The sequence below is a fragment of the Antechinus flavipes genome, chromosome 3 (genome assembly GCF_016432865.1).
Source record: "Antechinus flavipes isolate AdamAnt ecotype Samford, QLD, Australia chromosome 3, AdamAnt_v2, whole genome shotgun sequence".
Classification (NCBI taxonomy): Eukaryota; Metazoa; Chordata; class Mammalia; order Dasyuromorphia; family Dasyuridae; genus Antechinus; species Antechinus flavipes.
Window position 1 is genome coordinate 314,144,795 of NC_067400.1, and position 21,571 is coordinate 314,166,365.

A 21,571-nucleotide genomic window follows, 5' to 3' on the forward strand; every position below is an offset into this window, starting at 1 on the left:
GCTAAGAACTGGTTTCTCTGAGATCACATTTGAACTCAAGTCTTCCTCACTTCAGGGCTAGTGCTCTATCCACTGCACCACCTTAGCTGCCCCATACAATTAGTTTCTAAGGCTGGATTTAAATTCAGGTCTTCCTGACTCTGCTGTAGTGCTCAAATACCACCTATCTATCATATTAGTCTTAGAGTCACAAGAATTAGATTTGAGTTTACCTGCCTTGTATCTATGGGCAAATCACTTGACCTTTTTGGACCTGAAATTTTTTAATCTAGAAAGTGGAGATAATGATACTTGCATTATTTACCTCATTAAAATGATTGTTAAGGAAATGCTTTTTAAATTGTAAAGCAGTCACAATGAAAGATTGTTTCTATCTATTCTAGAAATGTTGCTACTACCCAGAATATTTCCCAAATTGTTCTCATAAACTAGTTGTACAAGAAAATCTGATTCATTACTTTTGGCTACATCAGGAACTTTTTAGACTCAAAACAAGAGAATGCAGCTTCATTATCTGTTTGAGCTCTCCAATTTGGGCTCTCAATGATTATTTTTATTTAGTTGGGAAAAAAAAGTCAAATATACCCTTAAAGGGATGGACCATTCAAGAGGTATATATTCCAAAAACAATTCTCCAAAAGAAATGAAAAAACTTTGGAATACATATACAACTTTCCAAGTTGACAGCCCTCAATTGAGCACATTAAGTTCACATTTGTTTAAAAAAACAAAAACAAAAAACCCACCAGGGACAGCTAGATGGTATAGTAGATAGAGCACTGGCCCTCAATTCAGGAGGTTCTGAGTTCAAATCCAGTCTCAGATACTTTATACTAGTAAATATGTGTGACCCAAAGCAAGTCACTTAATCCCAACTGCCTCACCAATAAAAAAACAAGCAACAACAAAAAACTCCACCAAAAACAATTCTACCTTCTTAGCATTATACTCCTTCTTCTTCTTTTTAAAGCATTTGTCAAGTTCAGAATTTTGAAAATTTAAATTTTTTTCCAATATGGAAAAGCATATTGCTTATCTCATTGGATTATCATGAGGAAGGAATCTTGTAAGCACTAACATTCTAAGAAAAATAAGTCACTGTTGTTGATAATATTGTATTAAGAAAATTTTGCAAGAGTGAATGTTGAAAACTATCTTTGCATGTATTTTGAAAAATAAAAAGCTATGATATTTTAAAAAGAATATTGTATAGTTATATAGAACTTTATAATCTTTTTCAAAATAATTTGTATTAATTATCACATTTGATCATGACAAAAACCCTAACAGGAGAGATGGTGTGAACTATCTCCAGTCACATAGCAAGTTAGCAACAGACGAACTAAAGCATACAATTCCTTACTTTAGCATTATTGAATATTATCTTTGTGTGTGACCCCTATTACAGCAGGTACTTAAATAAATTCCTATTGAACTAATGATTTTAAAAAAAGGTGGAGCTTAACCCTTTGGTACAAAAAAAGTATTCATCAATTGGGGACCAACTAAGCAAATTGTGATATAGCCAAATGTAATAAAATATTACAGTATTGTAAAAATTTTTGAATGAGAAAAATTCAGAGAAGTATAGGAAGAACTTATAGGACCTGATGGTGAATGAAGTAAGCAAGAAAAGAATATGCACAACCACAACAATGTAAGCAGAACAATAAGAAACCCAGGCTGATTGCTGTATGATAAAAATGATAAAGCTTAGCCCAGTGGAAGAGTTGGGAAAATACACTGCCTCTCCCAATCATAGAGATATGGAATATTGAATATATTGCCAGAGGCAATCAAGGTATTAGTTGGTTTTTGTGAATCATTGTTTCTCTTCCTCTTCCTTTTTAAATCTTTGTAACCAGTGATGACTCACTGGGTAGGGAAGGGAAAGAACTATACTAAGAAATATCTTTTCTATCTTTCCAGTCTTCTTATATATGTTACTCTCTTCCATCTGGTGATTTTGCACAGCCTTTCCTTATTTAAATTCAATTCATTTGCAAGTCATAACATCACCTTCCCAATGTCAAAGAAAGCACAAACAACAACCTTAGTCTCTTCCACTTACTCTATGATACTCTATGACATTGGCTCACTTGCTCGAATATATCAGTCCATCTTCCAAATGAACATTTTCACTCACTGTCCCCTATGGCTGGACATCTTTTCCTCTTTATCTCTACTTTCTGGTTTGACTGGCATTCTTCAGATCTCAGTTAAAGTCCCTCAGTTAAGATTTATTAGTCCTTCCTAATCTTAGTGCCTTCCCTCTGAGATTGTCTCCAATTCATCCCGTACATATTTTGGTCATGTACAGTTGCTTGCATATTGTCTTCCCCTTAGACAGTGAACTCCTTGAGGACAGAGATTGTCTTTGTCTTTCAATTATCACAGAACCTGGGTTGTAGTAAGCACTGGATTTTTCTTGACTTGAAATAAAAGTAATGTAAAAACTAAAGGTATTTAAAAATCTATTTTTGAAAGTGGAGTACAAGGAAAAAATATGATCAATTAAGGCTTTTACTTTGTTGTGCTTGAGTTAACCAAGTTATCTGAAATGGTACTTACGAAGAGTATTATTTGTCGACACTTGAAAATCACCATATTTGATTAAGCAGGTTAAAGAGAAATTGTTGCTTTGATTGACATGCAATTCACTTTTAATATCATAGAGTTTAGTTGTTGGATCTTGGAAAATGGTGATGTTGAGGGAAGTTAGTTCTTTCCCATTGCTCAACCAGATGAGGTTAGGCTGTGGATAACCATTGCTAGATGAACAAGTTATCCTCCAAGTAGGAAAAGGCAATTCTTCTTCATTCACCTTGATAATAGGATCTGAGAAGTCAGCTGGAGAAAGACAAGGAGGTATATGAATCCAGAAAGTATGTGAAACATATGTGCATAGATACTATATATTGGATTTTGTATTTGAAATTAATAGTCCTGTACCTGGAAGAATTATAATTCTGAGACAGCTAGCCAATATTATTTTGCTAATCAGCTACATCTCAGGGAAATTTGGTCTAGTTACCCCAATTCTCATCTATCCACATTAGGGAAACAGAAGATGAATGTTTAGGCCAGCCATCTGCTCATTTCTCACCCGAGTACAATCTGAATCATTCCATTATATCCCAGAAGTCTCTTCATCTTGGAAGACCATTTCTTTTTGACTACATATACTTTTTGTATATAATAAACTCTCTGTTATATGACATAGTCCAGGAATATATTTCTAGTTAAGTAAAGATTCTAGTGAATAAAAAATAAAATTTTTATAAGATATGTGGATTGTCAGTTTTAAATAACTGAAATATATATATGTGTACACAAAGATATATATGCACATATTCCTGTATACACATGGGAGGGATAGCATGGTTTATCTAATAGAGAACCAGACTCAAAGACAAGAACTGGGTTCATGTTCCACCTCTAAAAGAGATTAACCATAAAAACTAAAACTAGTTGTTTAAGCATTCTGTGCCCCAAGCAACACCTTTTAAAAATACTGATAGTTTTTGTTTTTACTTGGTCTATATTTCCCAGTGTTTCCATATCTTTTACTCCTCCAACAGAGCCATCCCTCATAACAAAGAATAAAAATGAGAGGGAAAAAAGCAGTTCAATAAATTAACATATTGAAAAAGTTTGAAATTATTTTCACTGTTCTATCTCTAGAACAATCTGTAGATTTGTCCCTAGTCTCTGGAAAGAAGGAAAGGAAAGCTAGATAATTCTCTAAGGCAGAATATTTGCAGATCCCTCCAACCAAATGTATCTACCTAGAAAATATCATCATCATTATCATCATCATACTCTGTGTATAAATATTTGCTGAATGAAATGATTACTTTATGCTTATGTTCTGTTGCTTCATAGTTCTTTTCCATGAATTATCTCTTTCCATAAAATACAATTACCACTAAACCTACAGTGCACATACTTTAATATTCTTTGATGATCCAGGAAGAAGGACCTTTAGAATTCTGGAGGACCTGGTATCATCATCATGAGCATCTATTATTGTATACTCATTTGCAGAAAGACTATCTAAAAAAGGTTTTTAGTTGGCAGAATGATCAATAAACCTGAATTTACTATGTGTTTAATATTTCTTATTCTTCAAAGATCTAGGAATGTGAGTTTCCCTTCAAAAGAGCAAATCTCAGTCCTTCAGTGACTTATTAAATGGTTTTCAAGAGTGCTGTGGCTAAAAATTCACCCCACTGTAGCTGAGATTGACAGTGAGCCTGTTTGAACCTGGCTCTGCTGATCCTCAGACAAAGAATCTGGCAGATTGTCATGGGTCCATTTTCAAGTTCTTCCCAGTTTGATGGAATCTGATGAACGTGGCAGAAGTTGACATAATTTTCATGTTTTGATAAGACATCAGAGAAAGACATTAAAGGAGGCATAGAGAAGATAAATCTAACTGGAGGTTTTACTTTTTTCATAGTGAATCAAGTTATTAGTTCTCCCTTAACCTTGAGAAAATGAAGTCCATATTCCTTCTGTTAAAATTATGGGAATTGCCAAAGTGATCTTCCTTAAGTACAGGTCTGATCATGTCATTCCTTGGATTCATTGACTTCTTGTTGCCTCCAGGATAAAATATAAACTCCTTGGTTTGGATTTTAAAGACTTTTCACAGCTTCACTAACCAAAGGAAGATTTGGAAGCACTAGCCTTCCTTTCCAGCCTCATATTTTGCTTGCCTTCCTGCCCTCAGATATCTACCGATGAGCGTGAATAAGACCCTGGCAAAAGACCAGTCCTTACCAGTTAGGTGGCTCATAGGGAGAGCTATAGATAGGAATGGGCCTTTGTTGCAGTGGTCCTGGATGAATTTCTACCTTTACTATAGTCCATCAGGAAGCTAATACAGCTTGGTCTATTTTGCCATTAACTGGACAAATGGATTAAAGTTCTATATGCCCAGGCCTTCATGGCTTTATGTCAAGATCCTAACTTAAGACAACAACGTAGGATGTTCCTGGTTAAATTTAGCAGAGGAAAATTGAAGGTTGAGATTGAAACTGAACAATCTAGATGATTGTCTATTGTCCAGGGTCACAAACTTCCCCTTCTGTCCCTTTATTTAGCCTCTAGCAAGAGGCTCAGCAATGCCTGCCAGGACTACTCCCATATCAGGATCTGGACTTGATGGGCAACAATATGTCCCCAACTCCCAAATATCCTTCCGCATGGGATCCTCTAAACCCTCATACCCTAAATTGGATTCTACAACCTCCTGGACCCTTTCTCCTCAGTCCCTCCCATATAAGGAGTGAGACCTCTTTTCTTCCTCCTCAGCACTGTTTTAGGGTCTCTAAAGACCTTTTAAACTCACACATTGAAAGAAATAGCAGACTTTGAGGTGGAACACTCAGGATGCATGTCCCTTTCTCAATGGTAGGTCTTTCCCAAATTAAGGAAAAACTGGATTGTTACACTAGAGACCCCCTCCCCCATCTCCCTCTAAGATTTAATATGATTATCTCTTCCTGCCACACAATGGAGGAAAAAAGAAGAATCTGGGATTTAGATCAGAAGTTTGGTGATGATATGGTCAAGTTACCTTCGTCAGGTAGGTACCCCTCAAACATTATTGCTATCTCAGTTATAGATCCTGGTGGGAATTACCAGAAAGACAGAGAAAGAAGGGACTACATGTTGATCTGCCTTAAAGATATATGGAAGGGAATTGAGAAGCAGATTAATTATGAGAAATTTAAGGAAATTACCCAAGTAACCAAACTCTTCCCTCTTTCAAGGATGACTTGTCAAGCTTTTAAGAAATATACTAACTTGGACTCCTCTTCTCCTGAAAGCCACTGTCCTCAGCATGCATTTTATTAGCTAATCTGCCCCAGACATTCAAAGGAAGCTGCACAAGTTAGCCATATGTCCTCAGACTCCTCAGATATAGATTTTGGAAACAGCTTTTAGAGTTTTTAACAAGGACCAAGCTGCAGCCAAGGGGCAGGACCACACTCAGATTTTGGCTGCTGTCATGTCCGGGACTCAGAGGGGCCCCACTCTTGGAGATTCCTGCAGAGTTATTGGTCTCAAAACTGTCTTTGAAGAAAGCTCCGGTCTGTACCCTGTGTGAAACCAGGAGGTGTACAGGAAGAGAGACTGAGTGCAAGCTATTTCTCTCTGTTTTCCTGCCTCCCAGTCTCCTCAGGAACAGGAGAATTTGACAAGAATCCTCCTTACTCCATCACCATAGCTGAAACCAGGGTAATTTTGGATGTGGCAGTTAAGTCCAATAATTTGCTTATTGATACAGAAGCCACTTACTCTGTTCTTCCTAGCACTCTGTCCTCCCTTGCCCAGCACCTTATAAAAGGGTAGGATTTGATGGGAAACTTAGGAAATACTTTGAGACCTTCACTCTGCCCTATCAGTTTGGGATCCTGTTATTTAAACACACTTTTTCTTATTCTCTCCTTTGCCCAGCCCCTTTATTAGGGTATGATCTGATGGTGAAAATGGGGACCCATTTCTCCCTTCTCAGATCTTTGGGAGCACTTTTCATACTTTTCTCGAGGCCTTCCCATATTCTGCCTGAAATCTGGGTGGAAGTGGACTTCTCTGTCTGGAACCAGGGAATTCCAGGATGAATTACTCTCTGGCCCCAGAGTTCCTAATATGTTCCCTCCCCCCCCTTAATGCCAGTACCCAATGAAGCCTGATGCCAGAGATTACAACCCTTGATTGAAAAATTTCTAAAGTATAAGCTTCTGATTCCATGCCAGTCTCTCTCTAATACTCTCATCCCCCTATTGCCAAATGGGGAATACTCAGAGATATTAATAAGAGGTTATTACCATCCTCATCCAATAGTACCTAATCCCTATACATATTTCCTCAGAGTCTAAGGGTTATTCAATGATTTCACTTAAGCCAGGAGAAATAGATTCAGCTGCCCAAGTTGCTGCATGCATGACCTTAAATCATGGCATTATTTCTCCCCCAACTCCCTGATTTTTATATACCTCCCTATAATCTTCAACCCTAAAGATTGGGATCTACTCTTTCCAACTTCTGGTGATTTCAAACACCTTCAGGCTAACTTCTAATCTCAGAGGCAAGCCAGTGGAAATTTCTCTGTGGCCGACTTGGGAAAAAACACCTCCAGTCCCTTGTGAAATCTATTTTCACTAGTCACAAGCTAGAAAAAAACCATTAGACAGGTTTATTAAGATTGCCCAATTTGTGCCCAAGTGAATTCTGAAGGTACCATTAATCTCCCTTCTCCTCCCTTCTTTAAAACTCTGTTCAGAGGAGGAATACCTATGCAGGAAAAGATTTGCAGATTGACTTTACACATTCAAATTACTTCTGGTTTTTGTTGTCACTTTTACAGTTGGGAGGAGACCTTTTCTTGTAGGACTGAAAGACTCAGGAGGTCTCAAAGTTTCTGCTAGAAGAGATTATATCTTGCTTTAGTCTGCTTAGCTCCCTAAAAGGGAACAATGATCCAGCCTTCATTTCAAAAGTAATTTAAGCAGTGGACCTCCCAAAACTTTTGACAAGAAAAAGGAAAACTCTGCTCTTGTACAACCAGAAGAATGGGTAAACTCGAAATTCTGGCTATTCTATTTGTTGATTCCTATACTCATCCCACTTCTAATCATCTTTCCCCTACTTTTTTGTGACCTATATTTATTCATATTTCTTGCTAGATTTGTCTCCCCCGTGCTCCAACTGATTCATTATCAAATGATTGTTAAAAATTATATATTGTCTCTTTCTGATCCTGAGACTGAGCATCCCTGAATGCTACATTGTCCAGCATGAGCTCCTCACCCCTTTGAATGGCATCTGTAAGAAAGAAACATCTATACATCCAATCTCAGCAGGAAGCTGTTGCAGAAGATGGGATCTCTGTCCCACACCCCAAAAGATTTTAGATCCCGTTTGTTTGAGAGGGGAAATGATGGGGTCACTAAGACCCCAGCAAAAGACCGGGTCTTTGGTAGCTAGGTGAATCATAAGGAGGGCCATTGATTGGAGCCGATTTTTGTTGCAATGGGACCTTATTGAGTTCCTTAAGAAGGCCCTCTCCTCTTCCTTTTTAATTAGAGTTTATTAAGAGCTTTGCCTGCTTTTTGGCAGAAAATTCTCTAAGAACTTTGCCCTTTTTGTGGCATCAGGTTATTCCCATTTTCTTCTTGGTAATGGCGAGGCTAATTTTTTTTTTTTGAACTTAGCCTGCCAGTCAATTGTATAATAATAAGATTTTGCCCCTTGATTCAGAGATGATGTGAGTCTACAAATTTTTTTGAATTGCTTCACAACACTGGCCCTGAACCCCAATTTTTGGAGGGTTCATCATTGTACCTAATGTACTTTATCTTTACCATCTTTCTGTTCCTCACATATGATACTCCAGTTCCCATTTCCATGTGTTTGTATGACCATGCGTCATATCTGGAATGTTTGCCCAGTAGAATATTAGCCCCTTGAAAAAAGGAACTATTTTAATTTTATCTCTATATTCACAAGACCTATCATAATACATAGCACAGAGTAAATGCTTAATAAATAATTATAATTAATTAGTTAATTAATGTAGTTCTCTTTAGCTGTGAGCTTGTACAAATCAAAAAGGATTAAGTATTTATATAGCACCAGCAATGTGTCAAGCACTTTACAAATATTATTTCATTTGATCTTCACGATAACCCAAGGAAAGAATCTATTTTTATTTTCATTTTACAGTTGAGGAAAACTACGGTAGACAGAGGTTAAGTGACTTTTTCACAGTCCCACAGTAAGTGTCCAAGGTTAGGTTTGAACTTAGATTTTCATGACTCCAGATCTAGTGTTTTATGCACCTCAAAGGCAAGTCATTTAATTTAATTACTCTTTACTCAGCTATTAAAAAATGAAAATTAAAATATTTGTGCTGTGTACCATACAAGGTGAAGATCAAATTAGATAATGGATAGATAGTGTGCTTTATTAACCTTGACAGTTATGTAAGTATCAATTGTTATTTCATGACAATAATAGTTAATCTTTTAGCACTTACCTCTAATTGACAGTTTCACATCATGCTTGTGGACACGTTTGTACTGCCCGCCTACCATTTTCTGTACTATACACTCATAGATGCCCTCATCAGCCACTTGCAGGGAAAGAATTGTGACAGAGAGGTTTTTGAGTAAGTCAATCGGAGTCGTCCTGTTCACAAATGGAGAGTGGAAGAGCTCTTCGCTTTTTTTTCCATGTACATAGGTCCGTACCACTTTCTCAGATTTTTGCCAATAGACTCGATAATTTGCAATTTCCTTTTTAGGAATATCATAATCACATGAAAAGGTAGCAGGTTCATTCACTCTTGCCACCAGGCTCTGTCCTAAAGGAAAATAAGCATAAATGTAAGTTGTATGAGTGAATATGAATTGTAGTTTCAAGTTATCTGGAACAAAGAAGTTGAGTATATTTGTGATTTGGTGTCAACAATACTCTTGGGTTTAAAGATTTGAGCATCACATAGCTAAGAATTTTTTAATATAGTCCCAATATTTTCAAGTGATCAAATAAGATAGTATTTTTTAAAGAACTTTGCAAACTTTAAAGAACTTTGTAAGGCTAAAATGTGTATTTTTATTTGCTTATTTTCAAAAAATGATTGATTCTCTCCTCCATCCCTTGTTAATCGTTCCTAATGATCCTCTAGATAAACATAACTGAAAGCTTGGAAATCCATAGTATTGGTGAAGGATGACTCATGGAGTTTTTCTCCAGCCATCTGTGGAACATTGTGGGTGTTTTCTCTAAAAGGTCATTGAAATGCATCATTCATGAGTTGCCTGAGGTTCCTGTTGAGGAGGGGAAGGGTTGGCGGGTGCATCCTCCTGTAAAATTCAAGAACTGAACAAGAGCCTTACTAAAAGGAGGAACAGAAACTGGCCTGGGCAATTAAAGCTGAGAGCTTGGAAACTCCCACTGAGGTCCCACCTCGAATGATCAGGTCCTGTGAAGAAATGAGGAAAGGGAGGGAGAGAAAGAGAAAAAGAGAGAGAGAGAAATTCAAAGAAACAGAGACAGAGAAACAGAGATAGAGGCACACTCAGATATATTGAAAGAGAGATTGAAGGTGAAAGAGACAGGGAGAGAAAAAAAAGGAAGAAAATATAGAAAGACAAAAAGAAATAATGAAGAAAAGGAAGAAGAGAGGAATGAAGGGAGAGAAAGAGAGGAAAAAGAAGGAAGGAGAGAAAAAACAGAAAAAGAATGAACAAAAGAAAGATGAAAGAGAAGAAGACAAAGGAAGAAGAAAAAAAAGGAAGAATGAACAAAAGAAGAAAGAAAGAGAGGAAGGAAAGGGAAGAGACAGAGAGAGAAAAGAGAGAAAGAGTCCTGATAACAAAACAGGTTTAAACTGAGTCACTTCAATACAGCTTATTTGTGGTTCAATCAGTCTGAATTCCACCTAACTGTGTTAAAACCTAAAGCCATAGAATGGAAGAGCTGGTAGGATTATCTCTTCCTTTCAGATAATCCCCAAGCACCATCTTCTTCTACCTAAAGTCTTTCTTGATCTCTCCAACTAATAAACAGTTTGCTTCCCTCCCAAACTATCTTGTTTTTAACTGCTTTGTACTTAGTTGTAGTTATTCATTTTATATCTATACTGCATTCATTTTTATAAGTTTACTTGTGGTCTTCCCCAGGTCCTTGAGATAGGAATCGTGTCTTATTTTTGCCATTGTATCCTCAGTGCCCAGCATAGTGCTTGGCACACCGTAGGCTCTTAAAGAATACTTGTTTGATTGATTGACCTTAGTGATGATCTAGGCCAATTTTCTCCTTTTTCAGGTTAAGAATCTGAGACTGAGGGGAAATGAGTACCCAAGCTCATAGAGCTTGATCTGCACACAGATCTTCTGGTTCCAGTCCTAATGTCCCTTCCTTCATGGTCTTCTCTTTAGAATATTTCTTTTTATGGTTAAAAAAAATTATAACATATTTCATCTTCAAATTTCCTTTGGTTTGTATTACTTCATTACTCCTCCTCGAAATCTTGGTTGTTCCTGATACTTATGGTTTTATCTCTATCCCAGCAATATGTCCTTGACTTCCTGCTTGGAGGAGGGCTTAGAGTAGGGATGGGAATCAGATTGGTATTCATTTGTGGTCCAAACTAGTTCTCTGAAGTCTAAGCCAGTCTATTTTAGGGAACCAATATTCTGAATTTCTCATCCATTGCTTACCTCTTACCAGAAGTCTGTTTCCAGCTGGCTAGTGCGGTGGTGAAGTGCTAGGACTAGAGTTAGGAAAACTTGTTTTCCTGAGTTCAAATTTGCTCTCTAACATTTAGTAGCTTTGTGATCATGGTCAAGCCACTGTTTACCTCATTTCCTCAATTATAAAATGAGCTGGGGAAAGCAAACCACCTTAATATCTTTGTCAAGAAAAGAGTTGGACACGACTGAATAACAGACATTTTTTCTCAATTTCTCTCTAGGATACAGATATACTTCTTTCACTTGTTACGTAGTTGACTGACCCTTATAGGATTTATGGTCCTGGCCTAGTGATTGTGGCTGTTAATAGTTATAGACAAATAACTGAAAAATCCAGGAGGGCATGGATTTTCCCTAAAAATTTTTGAGGCAGGGATACAACTGTAATCAACTAAGTGGCTTAGTTACTCATGCAATTGTCATGGTCAGGAGAGAGATTTGTACTTACATTCTATTGCTATCAAAACTTTCCCAGGAAAAAAGTTTCAAAGATTCATTTATATTGAAGTATAAGGGATGAAGCTTAAAGTCTGACAAATCTCAGAGATATCTGCATTTTAATAGGGGAGCAGAAGCTATAGCAAAAAGCTTAAAGCTTAAAGTCATCTTTCTTAAGAACCTAAAATTAGAACTAACCTGAGGTTCCTGGGGCTTCACCCTGGGGTACCAATATATAGTATACAGATGGGTACGTTTCCTCCTTGAGGTGATATACCTTGATTTGCTATCTTGCTTCAACAAAGTGCAGTTCCCCAGGGGCCTCTTCCCTTCCTCCCCCAGTGTTTCATTCATTTAGCCCCTGAAAAGGGTCTTCCTTTTTTCTCTAAAGCTCATTGATGGCAAAGGGCAGACTCTCCAGGGAAAGGGTCATCCTATCTCCCTGTCCCACTGCACTCATAGTTAGATTATTCTCTGTACCCTCTTTACAAACGTTAATTCTGCCTCAGACTCTTATTCCATCACTGTATTTGCCTAATGTGAAATAATTTCAAATTAGGACAGCCTAAATTGTATTGATTGTATTGTATTGATTACAATATCCATAATTATAAGTGTCATTTATTTAACACCTTAAGATGTGCCAAGTACTTTACATACAATATCTCATGTCCTGTCTAGACACAAATCTAAAATGGGCATAGATCTGATCCCTTCATTTCTTTTTCATATATACATATATGTTTTGCAATCATTAATTTAGCAATCATTAACACAGGCAAACCATTCAAGGAATGATACAAAGCATTGAATGATTCTGAGGCCCTAGAGAAGGGTATCCATAATAGAGGAGCTTTCATGATAGACACTTATTATATTTCCTATCCTTGACCCTCATCCCCAGATAAATATGCCCAACTAGAAAGCATCTGAAGAGCACATTGACCTTATTTTCTAAATGAACAGTTGAAGCCCATAATCTGGCAAAGAATATTCTTACAAGGGTCTACTAAAAGTTCATTTTCTTTTATTAAGATCAAAACTGTCTCTGAAAATCCCCAGCTGAAGTTGCTGTGCTGAGACTCTATTTATTACTTTAGACACTTTTTCTAGAGATCTCACTCTTTACCAGTCAAATGTATCTTTTCCAAGTCTTTTTTTTTTTTTTTCTGGTCACTTCAAAGCTAAAAATAAAAAGGTTGTTGTTGTTGATCCTTTGTTTTCTAAGAGGATCAAGATATCAGGGAAGTAATACTCCAACACATGCAAGTGAATTGGATTTAAATGAAAGAGGGCTATGCAAGGTCACCTGCCTAATTTTCCTCTCCAGAACCATCTGGGTCCAGTGGCAAGATCTAGATCAGGAGGACTGGAGATGGTCCTGAATGCAATGAGAGACCTTGCAGGCAGAATTTGAAATGTCTGCCCAGCTAGTACCTTTATTATTTGTTTAGAAGGCAGGACTTATGTATTTCCCTGGTCCAATACTGGGTCTGTCAGTTTTAGGTAACAAATGAGCTCATTTGCCCCCTCTCCGCTAAGGAAATGAGTAATATCCTGGGTGTTTGCCTGTCTGCTGAAAACAGGGTGCATCTGCGGCCCCTGATTCAGGAAAAGGGAGAAGACTGGGGGAGGGGGTAAGAAAAAAGGAACCATTCTGCAACAGGTTAAAATACAGCTCTGTACCTATCTGAAGGAAGACTAAAATCTTTCTTTGCCTGTTAGGATTTCTATAATCTCTGATATTCTAGGGAATATCATAACAATGGTTATTTGATCCACTTCTCTCTCATTTTACAGAGAAATAAACTGAGGCCCAGAAACAACAAATGATATGCCCAAGGCCACACAAATAAAGTTGAAATTCAATTTAGTTTCTGACCTTTCAATTAATTTAATTCAACTTTAGTATTTGTAAATTCCTCCCCCACCCCGATTTTTTTATGGATAAAAGTATTGTGAATAGGGGGAAGAAGAAGGAGGAGATTTTCATGGAAAAAAGGGATTTGAGGACTGAGATTATTTCTTATTTGTCAGCATAACACGGTAGAAAAAGAATTTGATTTGGAGTCAGAGGACCTGTGAAAGAAACTAAATCTTTTTTTTTTCTCTTTGACTTAGCTACTAAGTATCTGAGTGAATTTGAACTCAAATTCTTCTATTGCTCTATCCATTGTATCATTTAGCTGTCCCATTGTAGAAACTAAGTCTTAGCATTTTCTCCCTATGTGACCATGTACTTTAACGTCTCTTTGCCTCAGTTTCCTCTCCTGTAAAAGGGAGGAGGTTGGATTAAATAACTTATAAAAGCCACCTCTAGTTTGAAGACTATAATCATCAGGGTAAGACTTTTTTGCCAAGGAAATGAATCTCAGTAGTCCTGCACCCACACAATATGTCCATTCTCATCACTTTTCTAAATTATGTGATTCTTAGAAGGCTTTCTTTCTTTCCCTGTTCTTCCTAAAACCCTATTTACTCTTCAAGGTTCAGCTCAATCTTCTCTGAGGCCTTCTCTAGCTATTTCAACCCCAATTTGATCTCTCTCCTCCCACTGATTTCCTACTGCCCACCCAGTCAACACCAACCAATGAGTACTAATATACATTCTCTGTATATTAACCCTTCTCTGCTTTGTTTGAATGTTCTTTGAGACCAGGAATCCACACTGTTACAAACACATTGTAAATATACATTTATTATATCCATCAGCTCAATAGGATTATCGATTTAGAGTTGGGAAGGATCATAGAGGCCGTTTACCACATTTGTCATCGGTAGCTGTTAAATGACTTATTCAAGGTCAAATTGGTAGTCAGAGGAGGAATTTGAACTGAGGTCCTCTGACCTCCAAATCCAGAAGCACACTTTCTATTCTACCTTGCTACTTATATAATGATCAGCTAATTCATTAAGCAATAAAACCCCAAAGTAGTTGTACTTCAAAAACTCTCCCCTCCACCCCAAGTCTTCAGTGAAAGATAATTTTAACCATTTGTCCTTAGCAATTGATCCAATTGCTAAGTCCATTATTTTGCCTCTTTTTTGCTAATAGCAGGAAGAGAACTTGGCTGGCTAAACAGACTTCTTTTTTAATGTCTTTAAATTAAGTTCAAGGTTTTCATAATTCTCCCCAAAGTTCATCCTGCCTGAACAGTAACACAAATTTCCCCTTTGCCTCTGTTTTCTTTTCTACTAAACAACTTCTTTTTTGAGGGGAGTTAAAGGGAGTTTTTGACCCATTCACTGCCACATTAACCTTTGCAGGAAATGTACTGGGCCCCTGAAAATCTTTCTATTCTTTAATTTAAGCTGATCAGTCATTTTCATCACCACGGATGGCTAATCTTTACTGACTCATTGAAGAATGAATAGAAAAGCTAAATTGACTTAGCTGGATATAGAGAATGTCAGATTTGGAAGGGATCCTGGAGACAATGAATACATCTCATTTCACTTTACAGGAGAGGAAACCGAGGGTCATAAAGGGCAAAGGATTTGCTTCAGATCACAGAACTCTTTAGTTTAAGAGCCAAGACTAGAGATATGCTTCCTCCCCATTCCTTGTCTTGCTACCTCACTCCAATAAAGTAAAACTCCCCAGATGTCACTGCAACCAATGTTCCATTCACTCAACCTCAACACACACAGAGTCTTATTCACCTGAAAGGTGTCTTTCTTTCTCCTCAAGCCCTTTGGAAGCAAAGGCCTGACTCTCCAAACTACTGTTTTTCTACTCCAACTTTTTGAAAAATAGTTGTATCTGTGTCAATTTTTCCTTTTCCTTCCTATTATGAAATCCCTCAAGGACAACCACATAATAATGAAACACACTGTGAGCTATTTTTTTTCTACTTTCCTACCCATCTAGCTATCTATAGGGTCTCCCATAAGTCTTAGTGCTTAATTTTACTAGTTTTAAACTACAATAAGAATTTTGGGATATCCTGTATATTTATATAATTCTATATGTGTAGATATAAATATACATAGGCTACATCATCTCTCTAAAACTTTTTACATTCAGATTTATAATCTTCTTAGCCCTCTGATCCTCTGATCCCTAGGAATAATAGGTCATATATTGAAATCCAACAAGTGAATCTATCTCTCTCTCTCAGTCACTTAGGATTTCTATAGGAATTGGGCACAAAGTATACACATATGAATGCATACATACTTGCAGGTACACATACATAGATTTGTTGTTTATTTTCATACATGTCTAATTCTTTGTGACCCCTATTTGGGCATTTCTTGGCAAAGATGCTGGAGAAGTTTTCTATTTCTTATTCAAGCTCATTTTATAGATGAGGCAAACAGGATTAAGTGACTTGTCCAGATTCTACACCTAATTAAATTGTCTGAGGCCAGATTTGAACTAAGGAAGCTGAGGCTTCCTGATTCTGGGGCAGGTGCTCTGTGCACTACAGTACCACCTAGCTGCCTACACATGTTACTTACTATATATTATATATATAACCCCCATTTCCCCATACACACATACATATATGCAGTATATATATGATAGAAGAGTTCCTTGCTGTTTTATAAATAAAATATTCTCTCTCTCCACTCTGAGTGTTTTCTATGGTTGTTTTCCATGCCTGGGATACTCTCCCTTCTCATTTCTACCTTCTAGCTTCCCAGATTTCCTTTAAACTCAATTAAAATCTAATCTTCTACAGAAAAACTTTTCCATCTCTATTTAATTCTAGTGATTTTTCCTCTTTTAATTGTTTCTTACTTATCTTGAATATAACTTGTATGTAAACATTTATTTGCTTATTGTCTCCATTAGATTGTAAGCTTTTTGGGATTCAGTACTGTCTTTTGCTTCTTTTTTGTATCTCTAGCAAAGTACCAGGCACATTGTAGGTGTTTACTAAATGTTTATTGACTTATTACCAATGCACATCAGGACCTGCTCATGGTAGGTGTGGGTATGTGTGTGTGTGTGTGTGTGTATTTATGTGTGTATACACATACACACACACACACATATATATATATATACATATAAACATATATATTATCAGCAGCAGCAGCCTGTATTGGCCCTTTAATCAGGAATATTTGCCTTGAGTTCTAGAGTTTCCATACAGGACAGTTATGTGTATTTATAATATGTACACAGATATACAGAAAGTAGCTCAAAAATCTTAATGCAAAGTTGCACTAAGGTGGAGTGTGTTATTCATAGAAAATCATGGGAAAACCCTCAATGCAAAACTGAACTAAAACTTTTGGAACACCCTGTGTGCACAAATGTATCTTATAAATACATATATCTATCCTGGATAGAAGCTCACTCAACCCATGTAGATTAGCAACAATTCATTTGTAACTTGTAATGCTAGAGAGTTGGTGAGACCTCTTGCATAGGTCATAGGCACAATGCATATATAAACAACTAAACAAACAAACACAAAATTTACCCCAGTTCAATAAAGACAAAAAAGTCTTGGACTTAGAGCCAGCTTGAACTAAGCATTCTTCATCACCTTCCACTTTCTATGTTTCCATTTTGCCTATTCATCTGCTAAAATACACACATTTTCTTCCCTTTCCCTCTTCCCAACTTTCATAATCTCCAACCTGTAGCTGAAATGATACAGATAGGTGTTCCATCAGGTTGCCTGTTATAGAAATAATAGATACAGCAAATGTTGGCCTCCAATGTTAATTTTCTAACTCAACAAGACTTATTCAAGCAAGAACAGTGCCAGGATGTACTAATAAATGTTTAACAGCTGACTGGGGTTAGGGAGAGAAATGTATAGATGACACTTTTTCAACTTAATTTGCTGAAATTTAATTATCTTAAGTCTAACAATCAGTAAAATAATAATCCAAGCCCTGATTTTTGAGGAGTAAATGCTCCTACTGGATGAATATCTAACAACTGCCTATTTGATCAGACTCTGGTACATCTCTGGAACAATATGCCTTCCAATTCCAATCCATTGGTGTAGGGAATTGCTGGTGGTATAGGATAAAGAAGATGGAGAAAGAAGGGGCTTAGAGTTAGGAGAGAGAGAGGAAAGATTACAGAACATGAACAAGGAGAGAAGAGAAAAAGAAAGAGAGGGGAGAAAGAGCAAGAAGAAATGAAGATGGCACCCAAGAGGAGAAAAACAGTAAGTGAAGGAAGAGAAATCTGGGAGGGGGAAGGGAAGAAGCCAGTGCAACTAAAACCTTATCTTAAATCATTTCAAAGTTCATTAAAAAAGAATAGAATCAACTGGAAGACCTGCACATTTTCCTGTTGTGTGATTGTGGATAAAACATTTATACTTTTTGGAACCTTTGTTTCCTCCTCTGCAAAATGGAGGTGCTAATGATAATCATGATTCCAACCTCACTGGACTATAGGGAGGCAAGTAGTTTCAAAAGAAGTACCACAGAGCTGCTACTCAGGCTTTCATAGCCCTTTGCAGCACTTAGCACAATGTCTGGTACAGATTAGTTGCCTTATTCACGCTTGTTGACTGATAATGAAGCATATAGTTGCATGGTAAAGGAAATAGAAATTCTAATATAATTGATTGTGTCAAAAAGTCTCTAATGTAAAGACTGCACTAAATACACTGGTCAGATGAACAGAGGATCATAGATTCAGAGACAGAAGGGACCTTAGAAGTAATTTAGTACAAACACATAATTCCATTTTACAGATGAGAGGCTGAGACTCGGGGGTGAACTAACTTGCTTAGGATCTAGTAATTAACAGAATTTAATCCAGGTTCCATAATTCTAAACCCATGTCTTTTTCTACTGTATTCATAATGGAATCATCCCACCAAAGACAGATATCTGATCATTTTAAGGCTAGAGATTACATCCCTAGCTTTCTGATCATTTCAATTTACATAACTAGATGTTCTCACTTCTAGTTGTTGGAAGAAAATTATTCCTTATCCCCTGAGGAAACTTCTTTAAAAAAAATTATTTATTTCTTAAAAACAAATAAAATAACAAACCTATCATTTCCCAGTGCAGTCACCCAAACCCCAGCAAAACTGGCTGAAAAAGTCAGACAACATAGGCAACACTCTGTAGTTCTCTGTAATCCTCTCTACCAAAAAGAGGGAAGTGTGCTTCATTCTCTTGTTTTCTGGGATGGAGATAGCTTGTTTGCTGTTTTTTTTATTGTGGCTGAAACAGCTTCCTCTCAATCTCACCCAGAAGAAAGATCAACTAACTGGGGCTTCCCCTGTAGGTACAGAGCAAACAAAATTAATTGAAGAGCCTCTTGCAGAATACACCAAACATGCATCACTGTGCACAGATTAGCTACATGCCGTGAAGAAGCCATCACACAAGACTATCATTCTGAATCCCTATGACCAATGTGGTTGTGGAGAAATCAGGGGAAACTCCATCATTGCTCCCCTCATTAGGAGTAGTGAGTATGTTAATCCCCTTAAAGTTGATTACCTGTACCTGAGCTGGAGTAGAAAAGATTCAGAAGAAACGAAAGGAACATGAGGAGTGAGAACGTGGATTGGGCCATCCCCAGTTCCAGTCCAGGAAGGTGTATTTCCAAATGCCTGAAACCCAAAAAGAGAAAATAAAAATAAAATGTCAGAAGCAAAATGCAGATGAGCTGTCTTTTGGAATTATACCCATATGAGTAGAAGAAACAGGAAGAAGCCCGTGATGATTATATTCATTAAGGCTCTAAAGGGTTTTCCTGAGGTTTTAAAATAACCTTTCAATGTGTTCTCTATTAAAGCTGGGCCGCTGAAACACTTAATTTTTTTAAAACTCTTTGGAAGGAGAGGTCTATTTGTTTCCTCTTTCAAAACCAACCAAAGGGCGCTCCTTTAAAAAAAAAAATCAAGTTTATTTCAACCATGCTTTGTCCAATTATATACACATCATAAAATCTATGCTGTTTAATAATAAGAGAAATCCATCTTTTTTTTACTTCATGAATTTCATTTCTTCTGTTTCTTGTATCTCCAATGTGTCTTGTGTCTGGATAGAGAAAACAGGTGGAAAGGATCACAAAAATGTTACATTTTCATCATATTTACAATATATTCTGTGACCAGCTTTTTGTTATTTGTAATTTGGAAATAATTTCATTTCTCAATGACACTACTTCTACTATTTTTGTCCAAATTTATCAAAAATCCAAAGGAAAGAGAATAAAGAAAGAAAAAAAGCATTCATATAGGTACTGTGCTTTATAAATATTATCTTAAAGCAAAATGTGAAGATCAAAATACTCACTATAGCATAAAAGTCCTTTTGTTGGGACAGGGTGAAAAATCAGAGCAATTAAGCACCTACTATATACTAAGCACTGTACTGGGTCTGTGGATATAAATACAAAAGAAATATTTGTCTAAATTTGAAAAGAATCTTGTTTCTTTAACACAATTTTCTTGAAAAATATGCAACTAGATTTAGATTCATCTTCACCTTCATCAGTAATGATTAGTAAAAACATTAAGTAAGGAAATACATTTTACATGACTCAATATGTATAATTGATATCATATTACTTATCTTTTCATTGGGGGAAGAGAATTGAAAACTCAAAAAATTTTAAATTAATGCTGAAAACAAAATGAATAAATTATAAATTTGAGGGGGGTAAATAAAAATATTAAGTACTTAGGAGAGTGGAGTAGACTATATCAATGGAAAGATCTATAGACATATAATAGAAATAACTTCTTGTTTTCGTAGGCCAACATAACTGGAAACTATGAGGCAATGAGACTTATTTTTGGATAAATATACTTACAGGAATGATTTAGGAGCCACATAGACTCATGCTCATGAATTTTAATTATTATTATAGTCTACGTGACAAGACAGTTTAAACAAAACAGTTTAGTCCTCAGTACCTAAATTTTTTCCTGTATAAAATCACAGATTCAGTGACTGCTAGAGTTCTTTCTGACTCTCAATCTAAGAACCTGTGACCAAATGATTTCCAATGACCCTTCAATCTCCAAATCATATGTTACAAAGAGTATTGCCAAAATACATTGTAACCCACCTTATTCAGCAAATTTGGGAATTTTTAAGGACATCTTTGAAGGAGGAAAGTTTAAAATTTTTATTTTATAAAATTTTAAAAATTGTACTCCAAGGCTAAAAGCAATTCTTAAAGAAGAGTTTTACAGAATTCTTGGACAAACATATCTGAAAGAAGTACAAGATCTTCCAAGGGGATTACTCTGAAAGAAGCAAAACTCATTCATACCTACAAGTTCTAGGCTGCTGGTTAAAAAAAGATAAAAAACAAAATCCAGGTCTCATTAAACTATAGTCGCTCACAGTACTTTAAAAATTGAGATGAGTAGAATTGTACTTACCGAAGACAAGTTTCTTCCTTTTTGTCTTTAGGAAAAGTTATTAAGAGAGCTGACCCTCTTTTTCCATGGGCTTGCAGACTTCAAATGGCAAATCAGTCTGGTTAACTGCCTTTTTCTCAGTGATGTCATTAAATCGTCACTTCCCTATCATTTCCTTAAAATGATTTGAGGATCTGATTCTTCTTTGACCCAGAAGTATTAGAGTCAAACTTAGGATTGGCTTGACATGAAGTCATAGGTGGAAGAGACACCCACACAGTGTGATTTCAGGAAGACCCTATACGAGAGAAAAAAACCTTAATACCAGAGCTGTCCCTAGGGGAGAGCGAACCTGTGTGAACAGCCCTGAGACTGAACACCTCTGGTCTCTCTGTACCTTTTTCTACAAGTGAAACTAGCTTAATTGGATCCCAAGGGGCAGTCCTGAAGTAGGGGGGAAAGTCAGAATAGAGAGATTCTGAAGGGGAAGGGCAGTCCCATCTGCATTGCTGTGTAAAGTTGGGTGCTTTACAACTGATTACACAT

At 36.7% G+C, this 21,571-nt stretch overlaps 1 protein-coding gene across 2 annotated transcripts in view; it reads right to left on the reverse strand.

Moving 5' to 3' along the window:
• CD80 (CD80 molecule) overlaps window positions 1-21,139 on the reverse strand; it is a 37,585-nt gene extending 16,446 nt beyond the window's left edge. The window contains exons 1-4 of one of the 2 annotated variants that reach the window (XM_051985341.1): window positions 21,047-21,139; window positions 19,155-19,261; window positions 9,050-9,376; window positions 2,572-2,850 (exon numbers count right to left, since the gene is read on the reverse strand). In XM_051985341.1, coding sequence (XP_051841301.1) covers window positions 2,572-2,850; window positions 9,050-9,376; window positions 19,155-19,224 — 676 coding nt within the window. In that variant the 5' untranslated portion in view covers window positions 19,225-19,261; window positions 21,047-21,139. Of the gene's footprint in view, window positions 1-2,571; window positions 2,851-9,049; window positions 9,377-19,154; window positions 19,491-21,046 lie in introns of those variants that run through there. The other variant, XM_051985339.1, reaches the window with a different exon arrangement.
• Between the last annotated feature and the right edge of the window lie 432 nt (window positions 21,140-21,571).